The sequence below is a fragment of the Aphis gossypii genome, chromosome 3, assembly GCF_020184175.1.
Source record: "Aphis gossypii isolate Hap1 chromosome 3, ASM2018417v2, whole genome shotgun sequence".
Classification (NCBI taxonomy): Eukaryota; Metazoa; Arthropoda; class Insecta; order Hemiptera; family Aphididae; genus Aphis; species Aphis gossypii.
The window spans coordinates 45,340,271-45,361,256 of NC_065532.1; the positions used below are offsets into that span (position 1 = coordinate 45,340,271).

A 20,986-nucleotide genomic window follows, 5' to 3' on the forward strand; every position below is an offset into this window, starting at 1 on the left:
TTAAACATATAGCGTTAAAATCATATAATACGCAAATAAAAGGTAATTATTTATTTTAGCACTTTCATTATATAAGTCAATTTTACTGTTAATTTGTCGTGTCGATTCGGTATGCGCATACATGGTGTATAATATTATATGAGCGTGAATATAATAAACAATAGTACAATAGATAATATTTATAATAATATTGAGCTACTGCAGATTATACAAAAATTATTATCGTTGTCAAACTCAAATAAATCGTTCTACGCATAACAGGTAAGCAACACCATGATCGGTGTATAACTAGGGAGGGCCCCATTATTAATATTATTATCCGTACCCCCCTAGGGTGTAGGGCGTAAAATCACCAAGTAGTTTTTAACCATTGCAATGCATAATATATTACCGTAGTACCAGGACTGCTATCGTTATTCTACTAATAAAAAAAATAAAAATAATAATAATAATCTTCTTCAGAAAATTATCAGCTACTACATACGCTATCCATTATTAGGTAATATAGGTACCTACGTGTAAATTAAACAATACAAATTTGACACAATTATTCTAAAGTGGGCACGAACAAATGAGAATCATAAATCATAATCTTTTTCAGACATAGGCTCAAATAATGTAGATACAATTCGATTTTTTTATGTTTAGTGTATATCTACACGTCATTAACAATTTAGTATAACGATTTTAATAATTCTCAATTATATTATTTGTTAAATTCGAGTGATCATTTACCATTTAATCCTAATAATCGCCAGGTAATAAAATGACGTATAAAGTTTATATTCTTATCAAAATATTATTATATGAATGGAAAATTTAAAACATAAATCACAATACCTTATAGGTGCCTAATACATCGCTATTATTTTATATTCGATCAAACCACAAAATAAAATTATATTATCTGCCGGTTTCTGCTGCAGGGTGAGCTGTTTTAGTAGATTTAATTTTCAATCGTCTGTATGTGTGGTTCGGGTGTGTTTTTTGGTTCAAATGAGTTTTGGTTACCACTGTATCATCCAATCTATCAACAACCACATTTAATTTGCACGCGCGCTATCATTATTGTTAGTAATTACGAAATAAACGACGGTTAATGTACCATATTATTGATTTTCTACGAAGATTTATGTTCATATAAAATATATGGGTTAAATTGATTGTAATATTCGAACTGAAAGTTAAATATAAGGAATAAGTGGTGTAGGCAACGTTAACTGATGGGAAATATACTCAAGTGAATTAAATAATATATTACGTAAAAAAAAAACCTACAAAACACTATATACAATTCATATTATCCGATTTTAATTTGAAGCGACCTTTAAACCAAACATAAATGCATTATTATTCTACACATATTTGTTTTCGTCTACATTCATATAACGCTTTAACCCACACCAAGCACATTATAACACAATAAAACCTGTTCGTTTTAAAAGCATAAAAAAAAAAAATTGTATATTTTCCTGTGTTATAAAATATGAATACGAGTATTTTATCCCGATGTTACTTCAATAAATAATAGTATAATCGAAATGTATTAATTTCTTTAATAACGCAATGGGTGTGTATATACTCAAGCATTAGAAGAAAGACGGCTAGTTTAAGTGGAATATTTTCTTTTGTCAACAACACTTATTAAATAATATTATAAAAATGTATAGGTTAAGAATTTAGACGCCATCCATCATCGCAGACGATAATAAAACTACACAATAATATATTAGGTGGGTACCCCCGAACAGACGGACACATCAACGATAACGTAAATTCGACACAAGTGTTATTGATGACAGACACCGTTTTTATTTATTTATTATTTTTCCATATACTTCACATATATTGTTATATTATATTTCAGTCTTAGGTATACACACAATCTATACTCGGTGTACCCATACGACACGGGGCAAATCGAGATACGTATGACGTGGCCATCGATCTCAACATTTAATATATACGACGACCATATACCGTGAAGTTCATCCCTCCGTCTCACTGTCCTCCGAACACCCCTAACTCGATTGGAACACAAAAGCTGTCGGTGGATATATTCGATTATACGTACAACATCCGATAAATCATTCTAGAAGGTCTGTATATCAGACGATTGCCGTCGGAATTCAGACACCACAATAATAATATTATACACCTGAACGAAAATAAGCGTAAATAGATTAAGTGTGTAATATTTTATAAGTATAAGTACATTATATTATAAAGCGTATACAGTTCGCCAAGTATATATACACACAGACGTCGCCCGTGACCGATGGTAAATATTATTTGACCATCGGTCAACGCCAATGGCTCAAAATATATTTTGCCTAAAAGCGTTATATCATACGGACACATACCATAAATAATACGGAAGTGTATTATTACAAAACATGTAAAATTGATACATTGATGTAACTGCAGAAGCGTTGGTTCGTAAAATATTGCACGTATATACGCATGATATATACACAGTGCGTAGAAGTAAAAATTTAATGGAAATATAATATCATAACTTACTACTCGTTTATAAGAAACGTTTAGAAACTAACATTCAATTGATTAATCGTTCGAATTTTTCTACATTCTTGAGAATGAAAATTGTACTTTTTTATTTATTTACTATGTATCATTATTTCATCATACAGAAAAAATATCTTTAAAATATTAAATGGATTGCGAAGTTCCTAACACAGAATTTAAATTATTCAAATAATCACATATTTTTTAATGATACGTTGTAGTGAAAAAATATAATTACCCTTATATGTTATGTGTACATTATTCATTCAAATGTAATACCTATACACATTACCATAATATTTAAGGATAAAAGTAAAAATTGTGATAAACCAGATAGTAAAGAGGTTATTATATATTATTCTAACATTTTAAAGAAAATAATATTCATATATTAAAAATTTCGTTTTCAAAAAAGGTATGGAAACTGGAAAGACCGAACTATAGATATTAAAGAAGTTATAGACAAATTAAAAATGTCAGATATTTTTTTATAAATATTACTAGAAATATGTTGACAATAATTTATGGTTATATAATAAAATACTTTATTAATACTATTATTGAAAAGCGCCTAATTTTCAGTTTTACATACTTGGCCCATGAAGTCTACGAATATCTATGACGGTAACCAATAATTTTAACATCGATATTTAACCCCTTCTTTGAATTTTAACTATAAATCTGTAACTAGAACTTTAACTTCGAGCTTGGAAAATTCAAAATAAAATAGAAAATACTATAGGTATGGGCTGTAAAATTCAAAATTATTATACAACATATTTTAATAACAATAGTATAATATTGTTCAACATCGCCCAAAGCTAACGGGAATCGAGGGGATACTACACATTAAAGTTTCATATACATTGAATAAAAACAAGTGTAATCAAAATTTAAAAAAAAAAATAAGATTATAGCCGTTTTATTTATAGCCTGAGACAATATATCTCTACTTATAGGTACCTATGCGAAATTAACTTTAAATAATTAAGGTAAAGTTTAAGAACAACGAATTAATAAAGATTTTACAAGTATTTAAAATATTTTAAATGAAAATGTACACAGTTAATGTAAATATGTATATAATAAATAATTCAAAAACAAAACAATAACTTAATCGGCAAATTTACTGGCTTTTAAAAAATAATTTACTCGTAAATAAAATACAAAATTTAATAACACATTTTCTCATAAAACATAAACATAAATCAAAAGCAATAGGGGAGGAACGAGTGGCACACTTGTACACATAAATCACACTCAAATTCAAAAACGTATAAATATTATTATGACTATGATTAAATAAATAAAAATAATAATAATATCAATAAAATATTAAAATTAAATAAAAACACTCCCAAACACACGTTTGACGGTCAAATTAAAACGTCATATTCCGAACAACCTAGATTTAGAAACGGGGGTAACATAGGTATAGCAATACCTTTACGAAAGATACCTTTTACCTCTAGACTTGAGAAATGTTTTAAATTTCTTTCTCTTTGGTCAAAACAGAATAAGTTTTATTGACTTCTATACAATATAATCTATATACATATTATAATACAAACGACTTGCCGTTTATACAGACATATATTATATAATACGCGCGGTTTAAGTTCCAGTTAGAGTAAAGTGAAATATTACGAAGATGCAATACACTGTCAAACGACATGTATAGTTACACGCATTTGTATTGTGAATGCGTGGAGTAAATATTATACCTACAACACGCTTTCTGCAAAACCGATTACGCGATTTTGTCAAAATCATCAAATTTTAAAACGAGATCAGGACGTCGACTTATAATTCCATCGTCCCGTTTAAAAAAACTAGGTCTCATCATATCGTTTTAAATCGAAAAACTTACATAAAAAAAAAGATGATAAAACTGCACTCTTCGATTTATAATAATGCCGTGGTCTGTATGCGAGTTGGAATACGGTTCGATGATATTATAATAGCAGGTCAGTTTACGTGCAAAAAAAAAAAAAAAAATACCTACTAACTAGAACACTAGAACAAAACCATATCGATAGTGCGAAATGTAAATTCGATACGTTGAGCGTATTATAACCATAATATTAATGCGATAAATAAATACGACGGATTGTTGTGTATATTACGACGTCCTCTTAATAAAATACTAATATATCGAGTGGCGAGGAACAACAGCAGTGTTTAGTATGAATGAGCCAATTGTAGTTCGTATCAAGGCCAAAAGAACACCCAAAACGAAAAAAAAAACACGATAACACCACGCACGCACGCGCTTGCACGCAAACACAAACACACACGTATAGAATACGAAGCCGTGGTTGGGGTCATAACACAGCCTACGTGTGCGTGGGTTACGTTATCTTCTTGTACCCAAAGAGCTTATCAACTTATTCAGTGTGTATTCATTGTGCACGAGACCGATACGAGCGCAGTTTTGCGCTGACGTAAAAAACAAAAGAGAAAACGAGAGAAAAAACGGATTTCGTTTTAGCGAATAACGGACAACAATAATTATTATCAGGGGAAAATCGATCGGTGTGCAGTAAAAATCGGCAAAACGTTCCGAAAAATAGTGCGATTCCTAGAAAAAAAAAAAATAAAAAAATCGTGCCTGTATAATAGCCGCATAGTGTATATTATACTGCAGTAGGTATATACTATATATACAGACAGTGCCGTACATTTATATAATAGCTGCTGCTGTAGCTATATACTATATGCAGAGTAGAAAATTCAAAAGCCCCCGCAGAATAAAAGTATCACAAAAAGTATCAGAAGAGCTGACAACGACGAAACGCAAGAACAATGTTCCTAAGCCGTCTCATATTTTATCTTGGTCCGAATCTGAATACATAACAAATGACAATGCTTGCAAAAATGAAAAAAAAACCGTACTTGACAATAGATGAAAAATTCTCACTCCTATAACGATAATGGTTTATGGCGTACAAAATGGACTGACATTTTTTCTAAACGCCTACAATATCATCAAACAACTATTTGCATTGATATAGTTTCAGATGCCATCACTTATTATTTTACAAACGATATTACAAACAACATTGAACTTACATGTAATATTTACCCGAACGATACTATGCCTTTAGCCGTTACATAAATGTATGCATAATATATTATATAGTCGAGCCTATATATTAACATTGCGTGATATGATTGTGAAAATTTACAAAAGTAAATTAATATCAATCATTAATAATAGTTCATGAATTATGACATAATTACATATGACGAAAAATCAACAAAAAAAAACTAATAAAAAAATTTAGTTCGAGGAAAAGAATCGTTTGATCTCCAATTATGATTTATTTATTATTAATAATAATGACCTACGCCATTGTACTTCTCTCACTCTCACTCTTACTCCCCTCGCAAACTATAATTTCATCTATTTATCTACATAAACGCTGATGTACACTTTTATAGGTAATGTAGTTATCTAGATCGTATTAAATGACCTTGTACTACCCGTGTGACGAACAAACAAATTATCGAATTATAACAGAAAATCGAGAAAATTTAATAAAAAATAGTTAGAGAAGTACAAAAGGTTTTTATTTGTACTTCATTGTTAATGAATGGAACAACAATATCCTTCATGAATGAGAGTTCTACACAATAGTATTTAACACAAATGTTTTTTTTTTCAAATGTACACATTTTTAACAGCAATTAATTGACGTACCTAACAACAAAAACACCATCGTTTAATACGTTAGATATTTTGAATATTATCTTTATTCACGTCGCAGTATATTAGAATTTATTTATTCATGATAATTCGTGATAATAATTATAATTTATAACATATTATTAAATATATATAATTTTCATTTTCATTTGGGAACCACTGCCTCGAGGTATTTTTCACAAGTGTAAAATGGTATGAGAATTTTTTTCGTCCCGTTGGCACGAGACAGTGATCTATTTTTGGTACTTGGCCCTCCCCTCCCTATACGCCACTATTGTAGACGTCCCACGGAGAAATAACGTTTTGTATTATAATTTGCTACAGACGACCGACGGGTTGAAGACCTAAGGATTTCAAAATCTAAATAACATAATATGCGTAAAATGTGTAGTGGTCAATTCAACATATTAAGACAGTCTAGGCGTCACTGGTGCCAATTTTATCCCCTTATCATTATTAAAGTAGAATATTATTCTAAATGTATACGGAAAAAACACAACGAACATGTTTTATCCTGTTCCTGAATGTTAGATAAAATGTAAAATAAATGACGTAAAATTCGGTCCTAAAATAAAATTCTACCTAAATGTTATGTTATAGTATAATATTCTAGCATTTATTTATCAATTTAAATTAAAATGCTAGCAATACTGAAAATATTATAATAATATATCGATAACGATTTCTTTTACAGACGAACCATTATTAATATTTAATGAACATAATTTTGTTTTAATAGTTGTTAAAAGGTTATTCATTACATATTTATATAATATGTCGAGAGAATATTCATTGTTTTTAAAATTAAATTTCAAACAATATACAATATGTGAGAACGATATTATGATATAGGTATTATACGCATTCGAATAAGTATAGAATAGAATATTGTTAGGAAATCGAATTGATTAATGAATAAATCATAATATTATTATTGTACACGCGGATTTAACGAAATAGTTTTAACTAGTGTCTGGACAATGGAAGACGACAGAGACAGAGACAAATGATCGTCATATTATGAAAAATAGCGATATTTTCAATAAATCACCACCAATCGAGCAAATAGGTTTCAACATTTGTGCGCGTGAATGGACTGCGAAACGGCGCCCGTACGGTTCCGCACACGACGTTCGTTTACTTCTATTAACATCATATTATAATACTATTCATATTACAACACAAATTACAATATCATATTGTCATAATGTCAACGTTCATCCCTATTTAATACAAACACGTATTGTGTTTTATAAATAATATATAAAAATACCGAACAAAATCACAAGCACGCTGCGATTAAAAATTGCGACCCGACAGCACAGCTTTCGTCGCTTTCGACACGCGTGCGCAGATATTATTACATTATACACATACGTAAACGCGATACTGTTATAAGACAGCAAAAAAAAAACAAAACAATATGCCACACGCGATTTGTATGGAAGGCACGGGATACTTCCGAAATGGGTTTGAAAAAATTTTCAAGTTGACCTACCGCATAATGCAAATAGGCGTTCATGATGAGATGCAGTAATGGCCAGTAATGTCGTAAAATATAATTTTTGCTCCGTGACTCGATTCAGTTAACACTATACAGTATACACTATACACTCCGGCGAAGAAGGCTCTCGTATATTATTATTATTTTATGTTTTTTTTTTTTTTTATAATTATTATTTCCATCCATTGGCAGCAGCGTATAGTCTCCGAACTATCATCATAATCATATAATATCGGTTTTCGTCCTGCAGGCTGTAAAATATTCTACTCTATAGACCAATATCGATATGCGTATGCGTGTTAAACCGTCGCGTTGGAAACGATAAAAAATAAAAAATCAGTATTTAAGTCCGAAACGAATATATTTTACTACGTAGGTAACCATGAGATAGGTGTGTGTGTGTGTGTGTGTGTGTGTGTGTGTGTGTGTGTGTGTGTGTGTGTGTGTGTGTGTGTGTGTGTGTGCGTACCTATGTGTGTGGTATAAGTATTTCACATAATGCGGGAAAATGTCGTTCACGTTTCTTGTACGCAGAAGATCGAGTTGGAACTAAAATCCATAGCGACACGTGCATACGTGTAGTGTATACCTATTATACTGAAGTATGTGTGTGCGTGAACAGCGTAATCATTAACACACAATATTTTAGAGTAGAAATAATAATTGACCGATGACTAATAGATATAATAGAAAATGAAACCATATACCTAGTTTTATAATCGTGTACTTATGAACGCTATAGATTTTCAACTGCAAACAGTAGTAAAGTTATTACTTTTCGACAATCTTTGGTTAAAATATTATAAATTGTGCGCATATCTATAATTTACGTCGAGAGATTGACGTAATTCAATCGATCAATGAAATCAAAGTAAATTGTAATATATAGCGTTTCTGAATAACATAGGATAATATAAACATTATCGGTGTAAAAATGAACGTAATACATAATATAGTACGAGTTTTCAGTCAAATATGTATGTCCTATAGTAATATGGAAATTTAAGTGCGTAGAAGACGCGTAGTAGACGTGTATAATTTATGTAAATTATAAATTCGATCATTTAAAGTTATTAAACACTATTCATACAAGTTTCACGATTTCTTTAAACTCTTTAAAGCCTTTGTATTGCAATATGACGCTTCATAATTTCATCAAATGGAAAACATGCTAGGGATATGTATAATAAGTGTTTTGAGATTAAATCCTAAAACAGTTAATATTAATATTTTTATTGATTACACAACATAATATGATTTAAGAAAAATTTAAATTTTTTACACGAGAAAACTATTTATTATATCTCTATAATGTGTATTATAATACCGCATTTCATTAATGCGTTTGGTAAAGTCTAATAAAAAAAATCATTAGTAAGTCTTATACAACAATAAATATATGAATATAATATTAATATAATTATTTAATAGGTTATAATATATACCTACGTCCTACTTTAAAGTTATAACCATGGTTATTTGTGTATAGCAAAACATAAATTATAAAATAATATTAAAAATATATATTAACCTATATATTAATAATATTATAATGCTTGATTTAATTTATTTTATTCAACTTTGTCGAATAATATTATTATTTGGTACAAAAAAAAACCAAGACAAATTTCTAGATTGCTTTGTAATTTATAATATTTAATGTGAATTCAGTAATCTACACAATATGTAAAATATAATACATCAAACACAAATAGAGAATAATAATAAATTTAAAAAAAATGTTGTTATTGTAATGCATTGATATATTATGGTTTCTTAAGACTGACTATATCAAATATCAATGCAAATGCCGTAGCTAATACATAAAACAATTTATTTAGTCCGTTAATTTTGAAATACGATATTATGTTTATAACGCATTTGTTTTTATTATTCATAAACAGTTGGAATTTAAATAATTTTCAAGTATAACGTTAAATACTAATGGAACATAACATTTTATTTGTTTGTTATTTAAACTGTTATTTCATATTAAATATTTTTTTATTTTTTTTTTTCATCAAACTCGATTATTTAAAGACTTAATGCATTTAACGCATAGTAAATATAATATTATAATAATATATGCATTCGGGGCTATTGAAATACGTATGTACATTTTGTATATTTTTACGATTAAAAACCGATGACATATATTTATAACACACTTTATCTACATAAGTATTATTGTGATTAGAATCGATAATTTTTTTTTTTTTTTATTTTATTAAAATACAAAAGACTTAACTATCATAATCCGTTATCATTTATGTTTATACAATTTATCAACCGATTCTGTACATAATATTAACATTTAGTGACAAGTGACAAGCGATTTACATTTTATTGAGGGAAATACAGCATTTGTATCAGACTCACATCGACAAAGAATCGTATTCTAAAATACAATAATTCATATTAACAATATAAGCACTTTTATCCAATAGTTTGTAATGGATACTCGGAAATGACAATGAATTAATTAACAACATCATACTTTTAAAATTATAAATATAAACAACAAGCCATTGTGAACAAATTACAGTTGCTTATTAAATTATTATATTATATAATATTGTGTTTGGATTTATTTAAAATTTAATTTTAAGACAATATACTTAATATTGTATACATTTGTTATTGTCAACAATTATGACCTATTACAATGTGATTTGTAAGTATCGATCAAAATACAAAATAAAGAACAATAATTAATAGTTAATTGGTTTATTAATTAATTAAAACTGCAGTAGATAACTACATTTCTAAATAATTACAATAAATCAATAAAACTACATTAAATCTCGATGTAATTATATTACTCATTCAAAGCTGTGTTTTAATTAACCCAATGAGGTCATTAATACATGAGCCATTAAAAATTGGTAAACTATACCATAATAAATAACATTATAGGTACGAAACAAAAAATTATAACATAACAATATTTAATAATACTGGTCGAAAAATATTAAAATTAAAAAATATATATATTATATTAATTATTATTCCTAGTTTTTTTTTTTTTTTTTTTTGTTAATTAAATTTGTAAGTTTAATACACAGATACTGCAATATTTCATTACTGTGCATTATATTTTTAATTATCAACATTTAGTGAAAAGTGTAACAAGCGATTTATACATTTAATAAAGGCGTAAGACTAAAATGAAACTATAATACACATAATCAAGTATACAGGAGATATAACATATAAATGTGTAATTATACAAAGTATACCTCAACAGTTGGTGCCTATGATAATATTAACTTTAAGGAAAACGTGTGCTTGTTGGATTATTAACAATTTATATCGTATACTATAATACCTAACGAATGAAAGATTCTTTCTCAAAATGTCAAATTGTAAATAATTAAAATCAGAAATGAGAAACCCTGATATTTGAAAACATATTATTACATTAAAATTTTTTTTTATAAGATATTATATTCAGATACCAGTGAAGTCGTAAACAACAACGAATTAATTTTTAAATCACGTAATACTTCATTTTCAAAAATGTATTCAACTCGGACTTTAATAATTATAATGTTCATGAAAGTAATAATATTTTACATTTGTTGTTTACTATTATTCATATTAGTATACTAGCAAGCAATTCTAGTTAATACAAATCTATTAATGTTAGTATAAATAGATGTATGTATAAAACTTCATCGTACGTTACAATACTGCGCATTACGGTTATTTATAAAACTTATTATTTCTTATTGTTAAATAAAGTCTAAATTATGTCGTGATTTACATATTTGGGGTTAGCGTTGTGGTTTTTCAAAGTATTTATTTAAGTTACCATAAACTATCATAAATTATACCATAAAACAGTGAGTGATTCAAAAACAATAGGTGGACGAAAATATGATGAAACATATAAATAATGTTGTACATTAATTTACGTAATACAGAAATCCTGTAACAGGCCAACGCTCAAATATCTTTAAAAGTACCTATAGCAAATATGAACCTTGAAATAGTTATGCGAAAATATATCCCATGGGTATTCAACAAACAACGATATTTTTAAATACAGCGTAATTATTATATTATATAGGTGCTCGTTTGCTCGTGCAAGATGAATTTGAATTATTCAATCGAATACAACACTTTGTGTGTATATATAGTTTAATATTTTATCCGTTTAAAATTGAATAATCCATACACGCACATTAAAATCCTGTATTCGTCGAATAACAAGGCTCGAGAGGGATGATATCGTATAATTTATGAGGGTATCTGAATAGGAGATTTTATTTAAACCAATCGTTAGACCTACGATTTCATGTTCATTGAAACGTGGCAGTTAAATAATAATTATTTTAGAGTACAGTGTACATTTTACTTTATCTTTAAACTGCAGACAATCTCGCAGGTGATATTATTAACACGGTTAAAAGGTGAACAGGTGATGTACATAATATAATATAATTATTGCTGATACCTACACGGCTATACATTAGTTGTGTATTAAATGTTTTTGACAACAAAATCAGAAATTGATAACGTTTCTAGGTATACTGCAATAATTATCACTTATGAAAACAACACGAGTAGCTACATAAAGCTCGTTTCCTTCCTAGACAAAATTTGAATATTAAAGCAACTTCAACACGGCATAATACATAATAATAATAATAAATCATAAGCAAAAGTATTGTTTTTAAACATTATCTATCGTCGTCGTCGTCGTCGTCTTTGTTACTATCGCGTAATAATATTATTGTAATATTAGGTATATTGACGGATGCGATGTTATGGTTTTGCCATTAGGTCTGAAAATGCTCATATTATATGATTCTAAATTATATTATACACAACCGTAGGCCGGAAGCAAACACACCGCTAGGGACTGGAAAATAGGGAGTACTCGTAAATCCGAAATCGTCTTTAAACAAATAAAACCGGAGAGGACAAAAACGTCGTACCTCCTATAACGTAATAATAACACGACGCAAAAGAAAAATAAATAGGGTATAAACACTTCGTCGCGCAGTAGTAAAGTCGACCTCAAAAAAACAAAAAAAAAATAAAGAAACTTATAATGAAATATAATATATATTATAAATGTGTGAGTGTGTGTGTATATACGCATACTTGTCCTTGAATCTATACACAAACGTAAATAGTGTTATTTATGCGAGCACACGCCGCCGACGGACGGAATATCAACACGGCAATTTTCCACCTGTATCCAGACTCCGGTATTTGCGCCGCGATCGAAGTATAACGGCCGGAGGCCAAGGGCGCGGCGCGTCCGCGACGGTTTTGAAAATTTCGAAAAAACAACGCTCGGATTCGAAACAAAACGAAAACACGTCGCAATTTTATAAAATATAAGTAGGTATATAATACACGTTGGCGGCGTTAACTGGGACAGATTCTCCACACGATTATATAATAATAATTAATAACAAAACGTTAGGTCGAAAAATCGACTATAAGAGGTCCCCCCGCCCTTTCGAACACGGTCGCAATACGAAGCGCATACGGGATGATATTTTTGGACCCGCGATTGAAATTAATTCCGAAAATACGTTTTGAACGTGTAACAACGTTATTGTTACTACGATACCAACACGCACGGCACCGATATTGCGTTTTTTTTTATTTTCCTCGTTTTTTTTTCTACGTATATTTCCGAACGACTCGGACTGGACGTGGAGGATATTGCACGCACCGGGCAATAATAAAATCGCGGCACAGCACCGGCTGCATCGTTATATCCGTATATTGTGTGTACGACGGCCGCAGCGGTGCAGCGTTTGTGACCGATTGCGTACGATTGTTTTACTGCAGGCGACTTGTTCGGCATAGTGCGCCGCTAGAATTTATTAAATTACCTATATACTCGCGTGTTGCGCGCCGCTAATTACCTACTTATTAAGCATCAAAAACGTTTACACACATAATATAATATAATATAAGAGCATAGTCTGTAGCAGTAGTAGTGTATAATAATGTCGTTGTTTTAATTATCGAGTTGCACGCTTGTGCTGTATTATAATATAATACGACGACGAAAATAATTTACCGACCGACGGACGCCGTCTGGGCTACACACAATACAAAAAGAAGAGATTTTTGGAGTGGCCTTATTACGAGGAGACGTATGCTCGCAAATGTTCGAAATAAACACAACGGATATCGATAACGATTCGTAATAAACAGTAATAATTAATATTATTATTATCACCGCCGACAGACACCAGTATAATACACCACCACCGCCAATCTACATTTCCGTATAAACTGGCAACTATTTCTCGTCTATTACGCTATACTATACTAATAATAATACTATCAATGAACCGGGCACCAAAGTACCCACACTACCCACATCTATAATAATTTATTTTACGCACGTATAATGCGTGGCGTTTTGGCATTTTACCGAGCTGGGACCCGTAGCTTGGCGGACAGACGAATGGTATTTACCTTTTTTGTTCAGATAATTCTTGACGCATTTCAGGAACTCCGGCAACCGGAATGTGTGCATGGTTCTATTAAACCGGTCATAAAAAATGTCCGTGACTATTACGATTGTATATTATTATTATTCTTTATTTATTTATTTTATTTTATTTTGTTTTTTTGGTGGATATTGCTGTTGCTGTGCTATGCCTACTAATTATTATTGTATTCTACACTATCGACTGAATTAATTATTATAATATGTTCACAAAATGTATTATTATTGTAATCGAAACGGCGGGACCCCGTTGTCGTCGTGATACGGTTCGAAACGGACGGTGCGGGTCTCGGCGGGATCGCGAAAAACGTCAACGCACATTTGAGATCACCGCGGCGGTATCGTACGAGATAAACGGCACAACGACGATAGGTATTATGTAAAATATTAAAAAAAAAAATAAATAAATAAAACAATATTAACGATCGTCGGAAAAGGATTGTGCGAAAAAGATTCTCAGAGAGAGCTGCGTGTTCGTAAGTACAACACAAACACCGGAATCAGTGTTCAGCGTCTAACCGTCGGTAACTGACTGAACCGATTCCGAAGTCGAACTAAGCAGTGAACGGCGGCGGCGGCGGCAGTAGTGGCGCGCGGTGGCGGCGGGCGGACGCGTATGTGTTTTTGTAACACACGTTAGAACACGAGAACGTATATGCGGCCGGACGGTCGGACGGAAAAGGGTTACCCGCGACGAATACTCCGCAAGATCTTCGCACGCGCGCTTTGGCGTCTGTTTGCTTATATACCTCGTGGACGGTTATTATATTATATGCTAAAAAACCCGCCGCTGACTATCCAGCTCACTGCGGAGTTATACATCGACACTATCGCACTACTTAACGCTATATTATAGTATTTTTTTTTTTTCATTTAAAAAATTGCTGCTAACCAGTCGTCGGCAACAAAAAAATAATCGTATGAAAAAAAAAATTATGAAAATCTACTAATTGACGTTGACTTACTAAATCGTATACGAGATATATAATAATAATATATATGCCTACATCGATGTATACAAAATATTATTCAAATATCGTATAAATTAATTATCTATTTATCTGTATTGAGAGATATTTATTGCGTTTCGCAATTTTTATATCGACAAATACGACTCGTAAATTTATATAATACATAAGTACATGTGTGTATTGTAAATGACATAACGATTAAATTTTTGTCCAATCGTACTAAGCACTGTACTTATTTTTCAGGCATATTCGACATTTCGACATTAGTAATTGAAAGTTTTAAAGATTATTTGTGTTGAAAAGAAAATCCTTTTTTTTTCGCCGTTATATCGCTCAATATTTTTACTCATATAACTTCATAGCTCAAAATATCTCAGATGACAGCATGACTCATGATTTAACAATAAAAACCGTATGTATATAGAAAGTAGAAACACTGCTGTTGCCGACTATTCCGAGTGCTAAATCCGAAATATCTTTATAGGTTGGTATTATAATTTATAATAATCTTACAATGTATTATTTCCAATGCTCTTTTATTAGAAACAAAAATTTGATATTTTTATTTATAAGAGGGAGAAAGCGCCAAATGGTAGCCTTCGTGTTCACAGTGCCAAAATCATAATAACATAGTACATTTAACATTAGTATCTACCTATAGCACCGGTTTTAATTTTATCAGAGTTTATGTGGAGTCAATTTTTTGGCTACAATAATTTTCTGTCTTTAGTGTATAATATTTTTTATCTCCAAAGAATGAGAAATAAGGTAAACATCTAGTGTCCAGGTTTGTTTTAAAATATTATTTATTGTATTTCTATTTATCTATGTTTCTCAAATTCTATAGAATTTACGTTCTTCCAGCCAGAGTGTTGTTCTTAATTCTGAAGACATAATTATATCTGAGAAGTACATTAACAAGATAAACTTATTAGGTATTGATGGTTCCTAGAATTCAGTAACTAACTACTAGCACGAAATTAATCCACAAATTATGTGATAACTATAATGATCAACTTAATAAAACAAAACAACATTTTTTTAATTTCTTTAAATATTTATTATTTACTTGGGAACAAATAAATCATTATTCAAATTAAATTAATACTACCAAGAAGTGTGAACAACATTTTTCAAAAACCTAGTTATATCAAGATTTGAATTTAAATATTTTATTAATAATTTTATTCGATGAACAGCAAACAAGGCTAAACAAGAATATTGTTTATTCGGTCATCAGTGCTCATATTATATAATAATAATATATTATAATAATGCTATTTTTGTTTAATATACATATTAAAAATTCCCAGACCGAAAACATACAACATTGAATTGAACTGTAATTTGTGTTTTTCTTATTTTACCCAAAAAAACTATTTTTAAAACGTGTTTAGTTAAATCGATTTCACGAAACACGTGATTTTACTTCATTAATCATATGACCTATTCATCGAGTTCTCAATAATACAAAAAAAACTTATCAATTTCGAATTATTGTTTATATAATTGAGTATTGTCTTTTCCAATGATTTTAAGTTATAACCAAGTAGATATAGGTATATATTATATGTGTAATATTTAATAAGTAACCGAGACTTATGAATTTATTCATTATTCCAAAAATAATTTAAACTATTGTAATTGTTTAGTAATACATACATAAATCGAATATAATTCAAAGTGAATAAAATATATATTCATGATTAATGAATAATAGTATTACTTCTATAATACTTGTTTTCAAGGAAAATTTAGTGTCAAGCTAATATAATATTAATTTTTAATAAATTTTTTATACGCACAAACGTAATCATTATATTCTTATAATTTATGACAATACACAATAGTACAATAAACGTAAGATCGTCACGTGGTCACAATAAGCTTATAATAATTTTGTATTTAAGTTTTTGATTATTCAACTGTTATGTAATATTATGAAGTCAATGGCTACCGATGTTTCTATAGTTCTATACGCACTTTACTCGAAACATAATTCGGTACATAAAACTTACAACTGTGAAGTATAAATTTTAAATATTAAAAGTAACAATATACGAATCTCGTTTTTTTTTCTATCTATAAACTTGACATTTTCCATAATACGGAAACAACGCGTTTCGCAAAAACAAATCAATATATACCTATAAATGTAGGTATATAAATGCGTGCATTAAAAAAACCTTGTGCCTTATAAAGTAATAGATAAAAAAAAAATAATAATAATTGTAAATGTATATAGTTGTGTAGCAAAATAGATGAATACATAATTTTAAAAAACACAACGTAAATGCGATGTAAAAAATATAAATACCCATGTAATATTCATACACACACACACACACACACACACGTCCATATACATAACACGTCCTAATACATATTGTTATTATTATTATTATTTTTTTTTTTTTTTGATTTCAACCGACGAGAATATAATTGAGCAACGATTTAATGATATTATATAGTATTACATTAACGCGCATCCATCATTCATCACAACACCGGACTGTGATATCAGATTCACAATATTGCGCTTCAAATGCACACCTAATATTATAATACTATATTGTACCTACATGTTATTATTTTATTTGTAGATAATAAAAATTTACGGGCGTGACCAAGGACTGTTGTAGATAACAATTTTTTTTTTTTTTTTATTCTTTCCCCATAACACACACACACACATCGACCGTCATCGTAATCATCATAATAATAATAATCTTCATCATCGGCATCGATAACAATGATGGTGATCATCATCGAAAACAATAAAAACGATAACGGGAAAACAGTATAACATTATTTATTAACCAAAACCGTCTATAGATTTCACTTGTCGTTTTTATGAATGAACGAGCGGCAAAGTGCCCCCCCACCGGCCGCCGCGCTATAATATTGTGTTATTATAATATTATTATACTATTATTAAATACCGCGACGATGAGATGGGTCGTAGGGTGTGGTGGGTAGTGGTGACCGGCCTACGATGTGTGTGCGAGACCAGTTATAATAATATATTATAGAATTTAATTAATGATCCGCCGCTGCAAAATGTGCGCGTTCGATCGCGTCTTGTGCGTTGTTTTTTTTTTAATATTTTTTTTTAACTTTTTTTTATTATCCGACTGCTGCTGCGCTTTGGTACATTTTCCGGACGTTGGCATCATCTGGCCGGCACGAAAAAAACACATGCACGCCTATATTATAATACATGCTAGGTAGGACACTGCAGTGCACACAATAACAATATTAGGTATATTGTTATTATTATATTATTATCTATAATATTACTATAATATATATGCGTGTGTATGTGTGTTCTGTGTAATATTATATATATAGGCAGCAGTGCATTGTCGTAAAAATTCATTGCAAAGTTCACATTTTTAATTTATTTTTTAAACATATTTTGTACACACCGTAAGACGTAATTTCGCATTTGTTTATATTTCACACCTAAATCGGTATTGTTGACTAATATTGTTTTCCAATTTTCGGATTTCATAACATAATTATAATCGTATATCGATGCATTTGGCATCGGTTAATGCGGAGGACTATAAACGATTTCGTCCGAAACACTATTTAAATATATCTACCACGTAATGTTTTAATATTATTACTTATGAAAGACATGTCATAATTCGAGTATTCAACTTACCGTGTTTCCTGCGGGATGACATCCATTGGATTGGCGGAGACGGCAATGAGCGGCTCCTGCCCGACAAAGGCTCCACGATAGTAGATGGAAATGTATCCCCGAAAAATCCAATATCTACAAACAGAACAAAAATTTTTTTATAATAATTTTTAATGAAAAAATATTATAATGCATTTATTGCGAAATAAAATAAAATTTAAAACAAATAGGTAATTTTGTGATATACTGAAATGTGTTGTTTTTTTTACAAATATAAATAGATTAATCATTAAAATGTTCGACGCACATTCACTACGAAAAATTTGAGGTATTTTGTATTTCAATTAAGAAACAATGAATTTACCTTAAAAAAGTGTTTTAAAATTTTACCCTACATAAATAATTTTAATTATCAAAATTGTATACAGGCAAGTGTTCTAATCTAATTTAATTTTTAAATACATTTTTAACAATAAAAAACAAATGATTTAACATGTCATTTATTTGCCCGAGTATTATTTATTTCATTTTCAATGTACCAAGTACAATTATTTGAAATAAAATGAATATTTGTTGTGTCGTAAGAAACACAGAAAGAAGAAAATATTGTAACAATAGAATTTTATTAATCTGACTGAAATACGCAATCATAATAGCTTAATATCCATACAAATTGAACAGGATTAAATAGAGATAAAATATATGAAATAACATAATTCGGTGATTAAATACTACGCAATAGGCTACTTACTCTAACAAAACAAATAAGACAATGATCTCGAGAGATTAGTTTGTACTCAACGCACTCAAACATAATAAGTACATCATTTATAAAATCCATCATATTTACTATAAATTATACTATTTTTTTTCATTTTATAGGTAAGTGGTAAATTACACTCGTATTACTTCACACAATATTGTCAATAAACTTAAAACAATTATTGTATATTTGCTATAGATAACAAATTAAATTAAAAAAAATAAAAATTAATCAACAGCTACGACGCTGCGTTGACCTAATATTTACATTCACAACATTTCATTATTAAGTTTTAATGTTATTTTAAACAAAAATAATAAAACTCAATTTTAAATTACTTGTTTTGCTAAAAAAAACTGATAAACACATTTTGTTTTTCCTACAAATATACACGGCATAAATTATTTTTACTGTTTTATATTTATAAATGTATAAATATATTATTACACACCACTGCACCGATTTTATGAATAGGTCAGTAGGTAGCAAATAGCAATAACCATGCGTTATAGAATGAACTCTTGTGTCTCGTAATAACACACACATGCATTCATAGTTAAACACAAGAGCTGTCTGTGTTTTCGAAAAATTATACAAAACTTGATTCACGATACATCGACTATAACTTTTAAGTATAAAGTGTAATAATTCATTTCTCTTATACCCATCAGTGGCCATCACTGAATGAGTAACATTATTAGGACATAAGGTGCTTGAGAAAAATGTACAGTTGTTATTCAGAAACGCAATTAGGTCACGTCTTATAAAACGATATAATATAAAGACAGTCTGTGTAATTTCAGGCGATATATTTTTTTTTTATTATTTAATACATTTTAAAATTTGTTATTTCACGCACGAAATGCGTTTGGATTTTTACTGCTCTGTAAAGTTTACTTAGGTACACATATAATACCTGAAGCTTTAGCTCGATTAAAAGTGGTATACTGTATACCTACAAAATTTACTGATACTCTTGAGCACGGATTGAAGACTATCTGTTTAATCCGTTTATAAAACAAACAAAAATTAATTAAAACTTTGATTTAGCTATATATTTTTATATTAAATATTACGAAGTTTATAGTGTTATAAATATTTTATCAGTACTCAGTACCTGTATCCTGTATACATATGAAGTTAATTCCACATTTTTTTTCGACAAACGTGTTTCAAAATTAAAATTATCGAACTCTCGTGGTGGGCGAGAGCCAAGGGAGATCATATGAAGCATTGCAGCATTGAGGCTATATGTTATGTTGTGCATTAATGGCAGCAATAATTTTTTGGACAAGATGTCTATAATAGACTACGGTTTGAAATAGTTTGAATGATCTTAATTTGGGCTTGTTTTTGTAACTTTTCTTTACTTTTCAG

General features: G+C 29.5%; 1 protein-coding gene across 6 annotated transcripts in view; it reads right to left on the minus strand.

Moving 5' to 3' along the window:
* Positions 1 to 20,986, minus strand: part of LOC114124553 (dual 3',5'-cyclic-AMP and -GMP phosphodiesterase 11-like) — a 75,355-nt gene that overhangs the window by 20,199 nt on the left and 34,170 nt on the right. For 4 of the 6 annotated variants that reach the window (XM_050203393.1, XM_027987844.2, XM_050203394.1 and 1 more), the window contains one exon: positions 18,868 to 18,981. In XM_050203393.1, the coding sequence (XP_050059350.1) occupies positions 18,868 to 18,981 (114 nt within the window). Of the gene's footprint in view, positions 1 to 14,192; positions 14,764 to 18,867; positions 18,982 to 20,986 lie in introns of those variants that run through there. The other 2 variants (XM_050203397.1, XM_050203396.1) reach the window with 1 other exon arrangement.